The 18,513-nt window shown below is 47.7% G+C and overlaps 1 protein-coding gene across 1 annotated transcript in view; it reads left to right on the forward strand.

The window, feature by feature from the left end:
- Positions 1 to 18,513, forward strand: part of l(3)80Fj (lethal (3) 80Fj) — a 413,275-nt gene that overhangs the window by 263,320 nt on the left and 131,442 nt on the right. Inside the window, exons 36-39 of the mRNA XM_075686799.1 lie at positions 11,376 to 11,444; positions 12,083 to 12,221; positions 15,187 to 15,383; positions 15,502 to 15,691. Coding sequence (XP_075542914.1) covers positions 11,376 to 11,444; positions 12,083 to 12,221; positions 15,187 to 15,383; positions 15,502 to 15,691 — 595 coding nt within the window. The remainder of the gene's footprint in view (positions 1 to 11,375; positions 11,445 to 12,082; positions 12,222 to 15,186; positions 15,384 to 15,501; positions 15,692 to 18,513) is intronic.

Genomic DNA, 18,513 nt, shown 5'->3' on the forward strand with positions numbered 1-18,513 from the left:
GACTAATCGGTCAATTAGGGTTGCGTGCATACCAAATAGTAGATTTCAAATTGAATATCAAACCTCAAAAAATATTTCACTAAGTTTAATGATGGCAAGTTTTGTGCAGAAAACCAAGTGCTGCACTACACATGCTCAGGAGTTTACTAGGATTGCATAACTAGAACATTCCTAGTATCAAGGACTTCTTGGAAACTTGGAATCAAGAGCTGCATAAAAGCCTGCATATAATACTCGGATGTTTTCCAATTATTAACATCCCCAATTTCTGCCTTGTACGAAATGTGGATCCAAACTAAAATGTCAGCCAGAAATCAGGTTTAAATTTTTGGTTTTGTTACTACTGCATGACTGCCATCATCCTCATCATCCATTAGCATACGGGAGACGCCATCAAGAAAGGACATGTTTTTGGCCACCGTAATCTGTTGACAGAGCATATCTCAATGGACCTTGTGCGTCGCACCTTTAAGGGGGGACATGGCTTTAAAAATCAACTTCCTTATTTATTCCTGGATTTTGATGAAAATTGGCACAAATGTTTAGGATGTCGTCTCCCTGATGCTTCCATAAAAGTTCCAGAGCGATATCCTGAGAACATTTTATTCAATTTTATTGAGCAGAATTTTTCTCCCTCTTACTTTCTGGAGAGCCTGGGGAACTTAAAAAAAACGCTATAGAAGCCTTGTTAAGTATTGACTGCATAGCTAAATGCGTGCTGAAAGTCGTGACATTCTTGCATTTTTTTTCGCAACACGCATTTTTTGGAGTGCCATATTTTATGTTACCTTCACATCAAGCACATTTTCAGGGTAGACGAATAGCCGTATTGTAAACTTACAAAGGGTCAAGATAAGAAAGCGAGAATCTCACGACCTGCACTGCAGCCCAAGGAACATGACAAAAAAAAAAAAAAACGGAGTCAAAATATGTAAAACGGTAACAAAGAAATCAGCTCCAGAAACTGAGCAGGAAGACAGTTTTGAGAAAACCGCTCTGAAAGTCACCTCATCAGTTCTCTAAAAGGTACCAAATTTGTAGTCTTTGGGGTGCTTTGTGACGTGGGGCTTCTTGTACATGTGGCCTCTGGTCTAGTGGGCTTCCCCCCCCCCCTTTTTCTATAACAAGAAAAGGGGGGGGGGCATTCTTTACTGCTGCTATGCTACAAAAAGCATGGTGCCTAGATTTCAAACCAAGTGACATGTGGAACTCTGTGTGGGCATAAATATAGTTCCAGTGTACATTCAGGCAGCCTGTACCCACTGGCTGCCCGATTGATAGCAATCTTCAGTACAGTCAGCGAGGCATTTTTTTTTTCTTTTCGTAGAATTGGCCATGTTACTGAATGAAGGCTCTGAGTGTCAGCAGCCTCCCAAGTCATCTTTACTTGACAATGGCTGTAGAACTTAGGATCAGAGAGCCAGTGACAGATATGCAGTTGCTAGGTGCTTTCCAGAATTTTACTTTTGTATGATGCCTCGATCACTTCTGCAGCCAGCTGTCTGTGCCAGCCCAAGGGGCCCAGTGAACAGAGCTCATGATGAGGTTCTTTTTATGAAGGGGTGGTATGATAGATATTGTTACGAGCTATCGTGACAATATGATAATAGAGTGCACGCGCAATATGTTTGGTCGTGGGTCCGAAGTGCCGATGTGCGAAATGCCTAGCCGCAGATACAAAGAGCTGACACGCGATGTGCTTAGTCGCGCTTCAAGGTGCCGACGCGCGAAGTACCTAGCCGCGCACTCCGAGGTGCCAACGCGCGAAATGCCTAGTCGCGGGCTCGAGAGGTCGACCCTCGATGCGCTTATTCGCGCAGTCGGAGGCGCTGATGCACAAAATGCTTCGGTGAGGGTCCAAGGAGTCCGCGCGCAATGTGCATGATCGCCAAGTCGGAGGCTCCCTATGCGCGAAATGTGTAGCCGCGTGTCGGAGGATTGCATGCGTGATGTGCTGTGTCACGAATTCCGAAACACCGAGTGCTAAAAGGCTTAGCCGCATGTCCGAGGATTCCGAGCGCGAATCTTGGTCGCGAAGTCCGTGCCGCCAATGCTCAGAATGCTTAGCCGCGAGCGTGAAGCGTCCACAATCATAGGGATCGGCCACGCTACTGAGATGTCCGCGTAGTGCCCATTTGGACACGCCAAGTGGAGACGTCCAGACTCGCAAGGTGCAAAAAGTCAAGCAGACGACGCGAGCGCCGGACCAATGGCAAACCGCGCTTGAGTCATGTCGTGGGCTCGGCCAATCACAGACACCGGCACAACCTTCAATCATTTGCTTTTTGTGCACTTGTTTCTGTATGGAGGAGACCGCTGAAGTGGCAAATTTGAAGACTGAGAAATGCGCTTTCCAACGAGACCAAGAAGGCTGCGCTCGGTCGCGCCGTTCCGGAGATATTGTGGCTTGAAAAACGCGGTTCTTTCTTGATTTCCACGAGATTTTTTTGCCACCTTGGCTGATAAAACAACTTTTTTAGAGCACTTCTAAGTGGTTTACAGTGATGATATTTGGGTAGCAGACAGAAAAAGAGTTATAGAAACTGAGAATGTGATTTTCAAAATATCAATTTTTTTGCGATGCGAAAGCCGTATCCCCCCTTAAGAAGTGCAGCATTTCAAATGCACTCATGGCACAAAAGATGACAGAGGACGAGAACAATTTGGAGCACAAAGTTTATCAAAGTTTTTGCAGATGTTGCTTCATTCGTATAACAGTCGAACATGGATGCATCGAACTCGAAGGCGATTGCGAAATAATTTGATATATTAAAGATTCAATATAAAAAATACAGGCCCTGAGACTTTACCTGTGGCGGACGAGGACCCACCGATCAGCGCATTTAAGAATGACAACTATTTATGCACACATGATGCAACGTAATGCTTTATTTGCGGGGAAAAAAAACACTTGTGTTGGTCTGCTTCTTCGCCTTGGAAATGAAATTAAAAATGCTGACATCGCTCTTATCGAGGCTGTTCAAGTGCAAAAACCCAGTTCCTTCCTTGTCGCACAACAACAGCGAATCAAGCTGAACGCTGCCCCCACTTCAGCGGTGGAGTATGAGCATGTAGCCGCTCCCCTCATCCGGACGATCTTCGTCGCCACTCGAGCTGTCAGCCTGGGTCCCTGCGACTGCAGCTACAATGTCCTCGTCAGCGAGGCTCGCAACAGCCTGAACATTGCTGTCAACTTTCACAAAATTGGCAGCAGACACTTCGGCTGGAACAGTAGCCGGGAAATGGGACAACTCACGATACGCGTCGTCCATGCACTCGTCGCCATCGCCGTCTTCGCAGGTTTCGGGAAGTTTGGCTGTCACAAGGCTTGCCTTTCGGAAGCAGTTGGCCATGGTATCTGGCTTCACGTCTCTCCAGGCGCCCGTCATCATTTGAATGCCCTCCAGCAGGTCAACCTTAAGTTCAGTGCTCATGTGGCGGTTCACCAAAAGCCCACCAATGAGTCGCCTCCTGTAGCTGACCTTGAACGACTTCATGATGCCCTGGTTGAGCGGCTGCAACTGCTGTCGTGTTCGCAGGCAGAAACTTGAGCTCAATGTTTTCGAGCTCACAGGTGGTATGATGGGCCGAGCAGTTATTGACGAGAAGGCAAGCGTGACGCCCAGACTTGCCCAGTTCACTAATCTCGGGGCCGTGCAGATGTCAGGAGAGATGGAGTCGGGAGACGCAGGCGAGCACAGTGAACAGATTTTAATTTACCCAAACTCGAAATGGAAAAGTCAAAACTCAATTGGCAAAAAATAAAACTCCACACTTTCATAGCCAAAACAATGTCCTTATCCTTGCCTATGTGCGTCCTTAGCGCATTTCGCACAAAAGTCCGGCAACCCTGGCCTGTGGCCACACGCTAACAAAACAGAACGCTCTTACAAAGTTCAGTTGTCGCACGTATCTCCAAGTCTGATGTGCGTCAGCTCTTGGTCCTGGTCGGTGCTCCTGCCGACTTTGCAAGCTTTGTTGTGCTGGTAACCGGCAAGCTCCTCCGTCTCAGATGTTGGTGTCCCAAACTATGTAGGTGACGTGGCAGTCCGGCTTCCCTGGTTAGGCCTATTGCCGGGCTCCGCCGCTACTTCTCTGAGTACCGGCGAGACGCCCCAAGGACTATCGTCCGTGCTGGTCTGCCTAAGAAGGGGGATCCAATTCCTGGAGCGCTCGGCGCCACCGTGAGAGGCTGCAGCAGGCCCAAGGAGCCTCACTCGAACGTCGCCGAGATCGACGGCCGCACCCTGGATCGCCAGCGTCACGGGCTTGCCCGAGCCTCCATGGCTCCCGTCGCCAGTGCAATGCTGATGCTCCAACCTTCTCAGCCCAGAGCCACGTTGATAATCCCAGCTCAGCGCCGCTTCTCTCCCGATCACACCTCGGGTCACACGCCTCGAGGACTCGTGCCGTTCGGACCGATCGGCGCACATCGTCCTCTTCTTTTCTTTTTGTGCCCCATGCCTCTTACATATGACAGGCGTCCCACGCTTGCAGCCATTCTGTGAATAGGTGACGCATCATCCACGCCTTCTTATTGAAGGCGTAGCGCACGGGGAGTTGCTTACAGTTTTTGAAGCAGCGCGGTGGCCTTGCTTTGCTGATCACAAAGGGCGGGAGCTTTCGAGAGCCATCCATGTTAGCTGCGAGCAGAAAGCTCACGCGGACTTTGCTCATCTTGCCCCCATGACGCATGCTGCCCCGGAAGTTGAGCGTCTTGCTGGGCAGCATCTGCCAAAACAACTTGGTCTCGTCGGCGTTGAAGATTTCCGCGGGAGAAAACTTCGCGCTAATTTCTCGCCATTCCTTTGAAATCCACTGCTGGATATCCTGGCTGATGACGGCTCCGCTTTCGCCAGAAATGGTTTTGCCAACTGCATGAGCGGAGCTCACAGGTGCAGTGAGTGCTGAGCCCGCGCGGCGTTCTATATGTAGAATGGCGGGTAAAAATATCATTCAATATAAATGTATGCATTTCTATACTTTTACACAGAATTTTCAATGGGATAATTTACAAGTTCGATACAGACAATAATTTGATATATGTGGGTTTGATATATCCTTGTTCGACTGTACGTAGATGGAACTTTTTTTTTTCTCTCTTTTTGTCAGTGTCTTTGTTGCATTTGGTGTGTGCACGTCGTGATCTTGTCATGTCATAGTTGTCCTCTGTGCACATGTGTTGTAGGGCTTTTGTCGCCATGGCATCATTGGCGTCTTCAAGCGGTGTGAGAAAGAGGCATGCCTTATCACTGGAGACGAAGAAATGCATTATAAGGAACATAGAAAGTGAGCTGAAGATGGTGTCGGTGGCGGCCAAATACGGCGTTTTCGACACAACTGTGTCGGCCATATACAGTGAAATCTCGGTATAACGAACTTCAGGGGACCGCAGGAAAATGTTCGTTATTCTGAAAGATCGTTATACTGAAAGCCCAAAAATTAGCCATAATAATAGCATTTCAGTAACGTAAACGTCCTACCTTTGAAACGGTACCTCCTTGAACTCGTTTCTCACACAATGCACACGTGATCGACAGACAAGGCACATTTATTTGAAATAGTCCGTGATCGTTTTCTGACGGGCGCAGCACAGACTCTGCAGCACGAACGATTCCAGACCGTCCGCATTCTTATGCACGCCTTCGGTCGCTGTGCCGCTTTTGGCTATAAATATGCGGAGTTTTCGCAAGTAGTCCAACGCATCTGTGGCCGACACGGACTCGTTGCGGTCTTCGGGTGCTGCCGTAACGTCATCGTCCATGTCGTTGCTACATTCCTCATCTTGAGTCGCCGTGCCCTGGACACTCTGCAGTATGTCATCAGTGGTAAGCTCCGCTGAGGTCCACATCGCGTCGTCACACTGGACATAGTCGTCAAATGTGACTGAAGGATCGACGGCTAGCTGCTCGGCCACCTCACTCCAAAGCTCGCTCAAACTGTCCTCCGCTGCCGGTTCATCGGTTTGTGGTTGGCCATCTGTGATAGTCAGGCCGGCCTTCTTCCAGCAGTTTTGGATGGTGGTGGACGGGACGCTCCACCATGCGCCTATCAGCATTTCCACAGCCTGTCGGACGTTGATGGCTGTCGAGTGCTGCAGGCGTAGGTTGATGAGCAGCCGCTGAACAAGGCGCTTCCGGAAGCGCGACTTCACGCTCCTTATTATACCTTGGTCCAGTGGCTGAAGTACTGATGTGCAGTTCGGCGGCAGATACTCGAGCCGCACATTCGTGAACCGTATGTTGACAATGTGCGCCGAGTAATTGTCCACAATCATCAAAATGTGCCGCCCCTCCTTCCTCATCCTCTCGTTTACCGTCAGCAGCCACTCGGAAAAGAGCTCGCGGGTCATCCAGGCACGCTGATTCGCCCTGTACTGGCACGGCAGCGACACTACATTTTTCATGCAGCACGGCTTCGAAAACCTCCCGATCACCAGAGGCTTCAACTTTTCAGTGCCATCTGCATTGCAGCAATACAGCACGGTGACGCGAAGCTTCGACTTTTTGCCGCCTCTGCACTGTTCTCCTTTAAAATGCATTGTCTTGTCCGGGAGCAGCTGATAAAAGCAGGCCGTCTCGTCTGCATTAAAAGCATCAGCTGCTGCGTAAGACTTGACTATTTCGTGGAAGCTTTCCTCCTTCCACGTGGCTGCTGCTGCTTCATCTGCTGCCTTCTCCTCGCCAGACACAGACTGCCAGGTTGCGCCGTTTCGTTGGCGAAAACGGTGGAGCCAGCCAGAAGACGCTTCGAAGCCGGTGACCTCAAGAATTGCAGCGAACTGCCGCGCCTTCTCCTGCAACATTGGGCCTGACACGGGCACATTCTGTGCTCTCACGTCTTTAAACCAAGTCAGCACTGCTGCGTCAATATTCTGGAAATCGCCGAGCCGCAGTCGCTTCCTTGATGGGGCAAGATGAGATTCTTGCTGGTGCTTCAAGATTTTCTCTTTATCTTTGAGAATCGTGGCGATCGTCGACCGCGCCACTCCACGTTCTTTAGCCACGACGGATTGTTTCTTCCCGTCTTCTATCTCGCGAAGAATGTCTACTTTCTCGCTCAAAGAAAACTGCTTTCGCTTCTTCGCCGTGGTTAGAGTTGTTGAGCTCATGGCAACGCAAACGCCGGCACGCACTTCTAACACAATAATATAACCAGAAGAAAAACAAGATGGACAGGCCTGATAATGGTGACAGCGTGCGAACAACTGAGAAAACAAGCAAGAAAAACGTGATGTGGCATTGCCTCCGCAGCAGAAAAAAAAAAGAAAAGGCCCACTCCAGCGTTAATTACAACTTTTTTTTTCCTTCTGCCGCACCGTCTCAGGTTTTACGAGCCCATGCTCCCGCCTCTCCACTCACAAAACCTGGTGCATCGTTGCCTCCGCAACGGAGAAGGGGGGAAAAAAAAAGTCCCCACCCGCATCTTTCTCCTCCCGCGCCATCTCAGGTTTTTGCGGGAAGCAAGTTGCAAGGCGCCCGCTCTTCGCGCTGCGTTGTCTGCTAGCTTAGAGCTCCGACTGCCGTGACGGATACACTGAAATCTAAGAATCCTCGCATTTTGGGATATGAGTTCGTAGTACTGAGGTGTTGTTAAGATTACACGGAAATTAAATAACGATCGTTATTCTGAAATGTTCGTTATTCTGAAGTTCATAGTAGTGAAATATTTTTACATTGAAACTATAAGCAGCCGGCATGGGATTTCTTAAAAGTTCGTTAATCTGAAATGTCCGTTAATGTGGTGTTCATTGTAACGGGGTTTGACTGTACAAGAGCAAGGACAACTTGTGGCAGCAACTGCAGCAAGATTCGTCTTCCCTGTCACGGAAGAGAATACGTACGTCGAAGTACGGAGACGTGGACACAGCGCTCTTCAGGTGGTTCCATGAAGTTCCGTGAATGAATGGATCCAGCAATTCAAGGATCGCCGTAGCATCAGCTGCAAAGTGGTGTGCAGTGAAAGCGGTGATGTCAACGACGAGTCCATCAAAGTCTGGTTTCGCTTAAATTTGGAAACCATGCTATCCACGTATATGGACAGAGATGTATACAATGCCGACGAAGCTGGCGTATTTTATAACCTTCTGCTCATCCGCACTCTTCCGCTCAGAGGCAAAGCCTGCTCTTGAGGCCATGCGGCCTCAAAATAGCGCATAACTGTGTTGTTCTGCATTAACATGGATGGAAGTGACAGGTGCCACCTGTTAGTCATTGGAAAATCAGCGAGGCCACGTTGCTTTAAAAAGCGAGAGTGCTTGCCAGTGACATACAAATCCAACAAAAAGGCATGGATGGCGCAAGACATGTTCACAAGCTGGCTGTGCAAGTTCGATGAAGACATGGTGACAGAGAAGCGACAGGTCCTACTCATTCTCGGTAATCGCACAGCCCACAACATCAAGCCAAAGTTAACTGCAGTCAAGTTATGTTTCTGCCTGCCAACATGACTGCAAAATGTCAGCCACTCGACCAGGGTTTCATCGCAACCGTAAAGGCACTTTACAAAAAATGCATCTGCAAGAGTTTTGCTGAGCATGCAGCAGCGGCAGCTTCTTAAAGTGAATTTAAGGGGTGCGATTGATATGGTTGCAGCTTCATGGTGGCAGGTAAAAGCCACTACAATAAGCAAGTGCTTCAACAAAGCAGGCTTCGTGCGCAATGCAGAGGCTCTTGACGCTGATGAGCCGAGCACCAATGTTGCCATGAGACGGTCAACACCGACGACGTGTGGTCCGGCCTCGTTGAAAGCAAGTTTGTTTCCGCCACAGACACCTTCCATGAATATGTCGAAGCCGGTGAGTTGGAGCTTCCTGTCCGCGAGGAAGGGAGCACGAATGATGCCATCGTCGTAGCGGTGCGCGGTAGCGTGGAGCTTGCAACCGAAGACGAGTCTGACGACGATGTTGACCTGACGCCAGATCCAGATGTCCCATGCAAAGACGCTTTGGGATACCTCAGCAGCGTGAAGATGTACTGCGTGAAGAAAAGTTTGAGTCATAAAGCGCTTCAGTGCTTAAGCCTTGTAGAGGACGAAATTGTTTGAAGTGCTGTTTAAAAAAATCTCCTGTCGAAAATAACAGTGTTCTTCCGCTGATACCACACTTGTCAGAACTTGGTTTCTTTGCTGTGTTGCGATTGTGTTGCATGTGTGTGAGTGAAATATGTAATAAGTTGTGTTTGAAAGGTGAGTGGTCCGTTTGGCATAGGCAAAAGCCGAAAAAAGCATGCTTTGGTTATAAGAGGGTACCGCTTATAGCGCGGATTTTTACAACTCCCGCGACTTACGTTATAACCAGTCTACACTGTATATGCGACTTTTTACGCTACATTATGGTCTACTCTTAGTCAAGGGAACACCAAACTAGTTTGCCAGCCCTGATTACAGCTCAGTTCGTATACAAAGTTCTGAAAAATAGTCTCTCTCTCTTCCTTCTTTTCTCTGTCTCTCTCTTATGTATGTATAGGATGTCTGTTGAATAAAAAATAAGTGCTTTTTCCCCCTCTGGTGCTAAAAAAAGTGAAGTTACGGTGTCAGGGCAGTTCATTAGTGGGCCATACTGTGCTTTATGGCACTCTTTCATTGTTTAAGATGTTTTGCCTTCCAGTTTTTCTGTGGAAAACTAGAGGGTTTTCTTAACTTTATGGCACGTGGGTTCTGTGAATTATTGTCAGTGCGCTAAGGCCAATCTGTGCAACAGACTGAAGTGCTAATGGTGGATCACATTACTCACCGTCACCATTACACACCAATGGTAAAAGTTACGACACCTTTTCACTACCAGGTTCAGTGTCATTTGCTACTTGTCGACGATTCTAAAATTGCCAGGGACATACAAGTTTGCATAACTGGCATCGCTTCGTCCTTGTGCACTTATCATTCACACAAATGCCGCTGCAGTCACAGAGTTAGTGCACTGTGCTCTATTTCATACTGAGCGTATAACGCTGCGGGAGCTACGAAAGTAGTCCGCAGCAGATCGACTGTATCATTCCGCTTCCGTCGGGACTGAGTGGTACAAGGTGCACATTACAAAGAACCAGAATTAAAATTTCAGACTGGGAAATTTTTTTCTCTTTCTTTTTTTTAATTACTCATAATTGTCATTCATTAGAAATTCCCTATCCCCGTTGTTTAAAATGAACACACAAGTTTATTTTCCAGCAACATGCAGTAGAACACTTCTGACAACTGCTAGACTTTTTCAAACGAGGAAGGAAAAAAGAACTTAAGCAAGTTGTTCGATACCTCTCAGTGCTGAGCTAGACTCACCAGAAATGTCAGTTGAACCACCAGTGTTAAAAATGAACAGCTCGATTTGATTATCGATAATTGCATCCTGTTTCGAGGTCTCATCTTCACACACTCAACATGAGTGCAACAGTTTGCCCACATTTGTTGGGTTACTGGTACCAATGCCTCTGGAAAAAGCTGTTCAATATGTGCCAAAGTAAACTCATTTGTTTCTGATGGCTACATGGCCTTTCACAATACCCCATAAACTCACAGTTGTATTGAATTCATATTGGTATGGAGGCAGACGTCACACATTGGGACTGTTTTGAGCAGCTATTGGGCTGGGCACACTCACTCTCTTTGAAAGTTCCAACAGTTCGGCACGAATCACATCTTAGCTTCATAAAATTACCATATTTATTTACTCTCATAATGCTCGCACTTTTTGTAAAAAAAATTGACGCAAATTCAGGGGCACGATCATTACGTGGGTTAAATTTCCTGCGAAAGAAAACTTTTTTTTTTTTTTTCATCCCGCATTTGCTGCGGGATGACAACAGGTCAACAAATAGGTGGCTGCCGTTGTAATGGTGCGGGACACCAAAACAAAAATGGCGGCCAGCGGTGCAAGCCAAATGCTTTGAAAGCAATTTTTTTCTTCTCGTGATTACATTACGCACATTGAAACAGTTTCTTCCATAACAGTAATAAATAATGTTGTTACTATCGGCAAATTTTTGGCAATAACATAGCCATGACCACTTTAAGGGGACAGAAACAGAGGTGGACAAGCTTAGCCTTAGCTGCCAGTGACATAGAAACACATAGTGGGCATGCCGGGGAAACTGCGGCATTTGTCTTCACTATTATCCTAAACGGCACGTTTCCGCTAAGGGTGGGCGAATAACTTAGCTGTGTTACAAGCCTCTCCTTATGAATAGGGTACACTTCTAACATATCAGTGTAAACGTGGCCACTATCATTGCTGCTCGCGATTTGTTGCGTGCCCACAAGTGCAGACGAGCAGAATGACATGTTAATGTAGTCGAAAGTGCAGTTGTGTTGCTGGCAAATCTGGGCATACAAGTGCATAAAGGCTTTGGCAGGTGTTCAGAGTTTGCTGCTTTCTGTGTCTGCAGGACTTGGCCCCTTACCTGCCAGCCATCATACCAGGCTTGAAGCAGGCCCTCCTTGATCCTGTACCGGAGGTGAGTTTTGTTTTTCCCTTGAAAGCCGCAGTCAACATGGCATACATGCTTCGTACACGACAAAGCATACTGTGACATATTGTATGCTTATCATGTTTGTGTTGTACTGTCATGCTCGAAAACATGCCACATGTTCGTCCCGAACTTGTCCTTTATTTCCGCACTCCAACCATGCACACCACACGACCACACTCTGAGTCCCCCCCATTCGCCCCTCTGCTCCCGCGCACTCACTCATTCCCGCCGCTGTCTTCCCCGCACTCACGCCACCTCTTCTCTGCTCAGTCAACTACTGTTGATCCCGCGTTTGGCCTCCGAGAAACGTGGCACCCCATTGCGGGTCTTGGGCTCGCTTGCCCCGGCCCTTGCGCGTCACGGTACATACTATGTTTCCTTTGTCTTGCCTTGATTGGCTCTTTCTCTCTCTCTCTCTTATACTTCTCAGTTTGCAAAGTGGCGTTATTTTTATCGCCCCTTTGTCCCTGCTCATGTGCGCCATTTGTTCTTTCACTGTGTACCAACTGAGCCAAGAATGACGCAGAACAGTCAGAACAATTTATGGGCTTTTGTCAACCCCTTGGCATGTTGCCTTCTTTGTACATGAGCTTTGAATGGCATGCTTGTCTGCGTGTTTCCAGGTGCGAAGCGTGTCTTCACGTGCCCTGGGCGCGATGATCAAGGGCATGGGTGAGACGTGCTTTGAGGACCTCATCCCCTGGCTCATGCAGACGCTCACCTCGGAGTCCTCGCCCGTTGACAGATCGGGAGCAGCCCAAGGTGTGTGCACTCTGACATACTGCTACCTGCAGCTAGAGATGTGGCAGAAATCTAAGAACAGCTGTTAAGTATAGTCACAGAAGACTCTGTAGCAATGAAGAGAGAGAGCTACAATTCCTGCACGTGTGTTTACCATGTCAAGTAGTCTGGCAGCATTTCAGCACACTTTTGGCTTCTTAGAGCAGATACTCAGTGTATCTACTCACCTGCAAAACCGGGAATTATCAGGGATTTTGAATAGTCTGGAAATACTCAAGGATAACTCGGAGAATTTGTGCTTCTATCAGGGAAAATTAGCCATAATTTTATTGAAAGTGAACGAAAGTCGTGGTAATGCTGGCTCGAGTATCAGAGAGAAATCGTAACGAATCGTCTTTGAGGCCGTGTCGTTGGCTGGAGGAGTTGCCATTGCACAGTCAGCGACCGAATTTCCGGACGCCCAATAATTTGGACGGCTTCGCAGCACCACCTTATACCCCATAGAGTCATATGTAAGCACGTCTGAAATTTCAGATGTAAGTACCCTTCGCCGTCTGATTATTTTTACTTTTTGCCGTGACTGCAGGTCCGAAACCACCACCGCCGCCATATTGATTATCTCACCACCTCGAACTGGCACCCTCGCATGCATCCGCTGGCAGCTGTAGCTACCACCGTGGCAACACTAGGTCCAGCAGCTTCAACATTCACTATTAAGCTTCTTGCCATTCTGTGCCGTGTTTTTCTTTGAAAGAATTCGCCGCTTTCAGCAGTGGCACGGACTTCGCCTTTGTAGTCCTTGCGATTGACTTCGAAGCTTTGAAAGCATGGTGCGTTACATAATTCCAGTTTTTGAAAGTCGGCTTCGCCTCAGTACAGCAACGCGGTGAATCATACACAATGTATTGCTGTGAAGCATAAGCAATGTATTGCGGAAGGGGATTGTCAAGGGACAGGTTATGTATTCCTGAATTATACACGCGTGGACCTGCCATCTCCTGTCACAGTACAAGCATCGATATGCCTAATAAGTGTACTGGCAGGCCTTCAGAACTTTTTGCAGGCGTTCCTGGGGCAATTTGAGCTCTTAAGGGTAGCAGAACACATGCTTTCGGATGTTTTCGCGGCCCCCTAGCGAGTCCGAAAAAACTGACATTGCATGTACAACTGACCAAGAGGATGCTTCAAGTGGTATGGGGGGCGAATGTGCGGTGGTAGGAGGACAATAGTGGAAAGGGCCGACACACTAAGGAATGAATGAGAAAGGAGGTGTGCCGCCGCTTCTATAAAGGTGCTTAAGCTCAAAAAAAAAAAAAAAGTGTCGGCTGATGCTGAGATGCAGGTGTCCCTTATCCAAACCAATATAAACTCTTAAAGCAGCGAAACGCAATACTGAGGTGTTCTGCACGGGCTGAGAGTATGTCAAGACAGTTAAAGTTGACTTTCCAGCAGCTGAGAGAGAATCTCGCTTATGGCAAAGTTTGGGCCTCATACGAATGAGCTTGCTATCATTTGAAAGAAATAGCCCACGTTTGAAAATGTTTGCTTCTGTATGCATCTTCATTTTATTCGAATTTGAGAATGTTCAACTCGATTTGCAATGGGCTTTATCATTTTTTTAGAAGGTATACTATTTGCTGTGCATTTTACTAACCCCTCCATTCTGTTTTCTTTTTGAATAACGTAAATACTACTCCTTAGTATTCAAACTGCATCAAGTCGTTTATTTTCTAGCATGCTCACTAGAGAGTGACAGCATCGAGCGACGTGCTGTCATCCTTTCTTGACATAAAACAAATTTCTGTGTCACTCAGGGAATTTTCAAATACCAACTTGGCAGCCGCCCTGATACTGAAAGTGTAGCTTCCACATGTGAAGGTTTCATATTTTGCTGAACATGGCAGAAAAAAAGCTTAAAACGTAAGTCAAAGTGATGTATTTTGTCTTATGTTAATGAGACAAAATTTTTTCCCAGCTTAACCTAACGCTCATAAGACTTTGTAACTATCAGGAGTGCTGTTCATCATGCGCACTGTGTCTCCATAGCTTCCCCTCCAGTGCCACAGGAAGTTGCCCGAGTATAGCAGCCAACCATTGCACTTATGGGTTGTGCTTGCTCTCATACACAGAAAAAAAAAATGAAGTCTGTTAATGACCAAAAGTCCAGAATGACAAAGTCAACCGGGAAGCCAACAATACAGAACTTTATTGGGTGCCTGCGTTCTTGTTAACCCCGGTAAAATTATAAAGTAACCTAGAGTTGTACTTGTGGCCTTAAACTTGGAGTCTGTCAATCAAGGCTTGACAGTATTGTTTTTAAGGTCTCTGTAATCCTACGATCAACAGCAGGCAAGCAAGGTAAGCTTTAAGCTGGAGCCGTTACCAAAGGCTCAGTGGCTGTGCTGCTGGGCAAGAGGCCAAAGGCTCGATGCCTCGCCATGGTCATTGCATCTTAGTAGGGTGGAATGCAAAAACACTTGTCTTCATTGATTTATATGCACAAGAATCTAATCTCATTTTTTTTCAATCTGTAGCCTTCAATTACTGTGTGTCTCATAGCCACTGTGTAGCTTTGCGACATTAAATCTTGTGAATCAGTCAGAGCCTTTAATAGCTCGAGTGCAAGCAATTTTATACTCTTTCGGTTTTGCATCTCATTATGCATGCAAAGACTCTTAGCAGCTGTCTGTCACTGGTCGCCGTGGTAGCTGAGTGGCTGTGGTGTTGCACTGGTGAGCTCGAGGTTGCAGGTCCAACCCTGGCTGCAGCAACAGCATTCGAAGGGAGCCAAATGCAAAAACACTCGTGTACCGTGCATTGGGTGCACATTAAAGAACTCCAGGGGGTCAAAATTATTCCAGCACGCCCTTGGTGCGTGCCTCATAATCAGGTTTCGGTTCTAGCATGTGTAACCCCAATATTTAATTAATTAACTTAATTATAAATAATTATGTTTCACTGTTTTTCCTCTGGTTCCGTGGGGAAGGCCTAAGTGAAGTGCTCGGAGGCTTGGGAGTGGAGAAGCTCCAGACACTGATGCCAGAGATCATCTCAACGGCAGAGCGGACAGACATTGCACCGCACGTCAAGGACGGCTATGTCATGATGTTCATATACCTGCCGGGTGTCTTCCAGAAGGAGTTCACCCCCTACATTTCCCAGATCATCAACCCAATTCTAAAGGTCAGTCCAGCTGTTTCATCCGTTCTTTACTACTGCATGAACTCGTCCACATGGCTTATCATTATGTAGCATTCCACAAGTTGTGTAGGCTGATGCTTATTACGTATGTGCGTTACAGGCACTTGCAGACGAGAACGAGTATGTGCGGGAGACAGCACTACGGGCAGGCCAGCGCATGGTGAACATGTATGCAGAAACAGCAATGACCCTGCTGCTGCCCCAACTGGAGAAAGGGCTCTTTGATGACAATTGGCGCATCCGATACTCTTCAGTCCAGCTCCTCGGTGACCTCCTGTACAAGATCTCAGGTGAGCCACACAGCTGGCTTGCTTTGTCTAAGCATCTCCCCCCCCCCTCTCTCTCTCTCTCTCTCTCTCTCTCTCTCTCTCTCTCTCTCTCTCTCTCTCTCTCTCTCTCTCTTTCTTTCTTTCTTTTTTTTTTTCATGACAACCATTCACTCATTTTGAATTATACAGTCGAACCTGACTAGAGAATCCATTTACATCGAATTATCCGGTATATCGAGCAATTTCTGAACACTGTATATTTATAATGAGTATATATAGCAGAAACTATGCTTACATAGAGCAAAAATAGCATAAACTTCCGATATATCAAACGTCAAGCGGTGCAGAAGCTGGCTTTCCCTCGTGGCGGTGGAGAAACCCGGCGGCGCATCTCCATCCCGCTAAGCCTACCGTGATCACTCCGCGCCATGCGAGTCATAGACACCCTCCTGTAAAAAATTATCCTGGCCCGCCCACAGCACTTGCTCAGACAGCCAATCAGAGGCTCTTGTGCCCTCGTCGTGCAAAATGGTGCAAGTGCGAGATGCCTTGCTGCTTTTCCGGTTCATTGTATTTGTGCCTTATGGGCCTTCTCCCGCAGTGTTGCCGGGATGAAGCAGCAGAATTTGCCTTTCACCATGAAGCTTGAAATCATTAATCGAGTCCAGTGCAGTGAGAAGTTTAATGTTGCTGCAGCATGCAAGATTCCGAGGTGCACTCTTAGCACGATCTTGAATAATAAGAAGAAGATTAGGGCTGAATGCGGACAAACGTGCAACCTGGGGCCCGTGGGGCCCGGCGCGTACGCACGGCTGTGTATAAGACGTCGAGGCAGCCGTGTACAAGTTTTTCATCCGAAATTGCTTCAGACCTGCCGGCTTCTGCGTGCCCGGTGATGACTGAAAATTCTGATGAGTGTGACGGAGCTGTTGCCGGTGTTGCCGAAGTTTAGGGCGATCTGTAAGAATTTCCAAAAGCCATTGACGAATCAACGGTCAACAAGTTTGTGAGTGCAGATGAAGGCGTTGCGACCACGGGAGAGCCCGAAAATGAAGACTGCATTACCGACATTGCACGGAGCACAAGTGAAAGTGGGCACCATGAGGGAAACGACGGTCCTTTACCCAGATCCTCTGAGGTGATTGGGGCACTAGCACTAGTTTGGCGCATCTGCGCAAATGTGGAAGGTTGTGACCTCAGCTGCTCTGACTCTTTAGACAATGTGGAGAAATACGTGCGTCGCAGGCAGCAAAATTGCCCAACCAGAATATAATTCTGGACTATTTGATGTGAAGCTAAGCTAGTTTCGCCAATAAAGTGTTAATATAAATGGTATGTGCTTTTATAACATCCCATTCTTTAGTAGGCATCGAATTATGCCCTTTGTCGAACTGATAGGCATTTTTGGGGGGAGTTTGATATAGCCGGGTCAGACTGTACAAGTAATAATCTAAAGGTGTTTATTTGGCAGAGCTCGGAGCAGCACAACATCAGCGGTCAGGACAGTGACAGCTTCCAAGCACGGGAGCCGTTGCCGAACAAGAGTGCTCGAACCACTAGCGTTTTCATCCAGTAACATCAGTAACGCTGAACCCACTAGCTTCTCTCTTTTTCGTTACAATACCCCCGAGAGCAATAAGGGAGCCGACCGGCGACCTAACAGCTCGTCACAATGAGCGGGTCGTAGTAAGGCTTTAGACGGTCTACATGGACAATGTCTCATCCATGGCTGCACATGTCTGAAGATGGCCCAGCTAGTTCTATTGCAGTTTACAGGGGATGCGCGTTCGAAGACACAATAAGGGCCTTCATACTTCGGAACCAGTTTTGAAGAGAAACAAGGAGCAGTGAAAGGGACTGAGTGAAAGTGGCGTCACCGTGAATGCTCCTTTGGCGCTTTTGATCATTGGAAGTAAAGACCCGAGCTAGGTCGCGGCACTCTTCTGCATGTCTGACCATGGAAGAAATAGGCACACACTCGGATGCATCCGTCCGGTGCGGCAGAATTGTGTCAATGGTGTGCGAACGGTGCCGACCATATAGTAAGAAATAGGGTGAAAATCCAGTGGTGGTCTGCGTAGCGGTGTTATGCACGTAGGTTACGAAGGGTAAAATGGTGTCCCAGTTCGTGTGGTTAGAGGGACGTACATTGAAAGCATGTCGCCGAGTGTACGGTTGAAGCGTTCTGTGAGGCCATTCGTTTGAGGGTGGTACGCCGTAGCTGTGTGATGAACAACGTGGCTCTTTGAGAATGGCTTCAACTAGTTCCAACAGGAAGACACGTCCGCGATCACTGAACAGTTCTTGAGATGGACCATGCCGCAAAATGAATGAGCGAAGCAGGAATGTGGCAACGTCGCGCGCTGTATCTGCCAGGAGGGCAGCCATTTCAGCATATCGTGTGAGGTGATAGACTGCAACAATGGCCCAGCGGTTACCAGCTGACGTCAAAGGAAGTGGTCCATACAGATCGATTCCAATGTGATCAAACGGCTGGTTAGGGCAGGCTAGAGGCTGCAGACAAGCTGGCGAGAGCTGGGGTGAAGATTTTCTGCGCTGGCAGTCGGGGCATGAGTGAACAAACTTTTGAACGTAGTTGTACATTCCTTGCCAGTTGTAGCATTGTCAGAGGCGCTGGTAGGTTTTGAAAAGTCTCGTGTGTGCACACTGTGGATCATAGTGGAGCGATGCATAATTTCAAAACGCAGGCTTCGAGGTACCACTAATAACCGCTGGCAGCTGTCAGAGGTGTAATTGCGTCGGTGAAGCAGGTCGTCGCGAATGGTGAAATGGTGAGCTTGACGACGCAACGCGCGAGTGGTTGGCTGCGATGGTGGATCAGT

The sequence above is a fragment of the Dermacentor variabilis genome, chromosome 3 (genome assembly GCF_050947875.1).
Source record: "Dermacentor variabilis isolate Ectoservices chromosome 3, ASM5094787v1, whole genome shotgun sequence".
NCBI classification, from domain to species: domain Eukaryota; kingdom Metazoa; phylum Arthropoda; class Arachnida; order Ixodida; family Ixodidae; genus Dermacentor; species Dermacentor variabilis.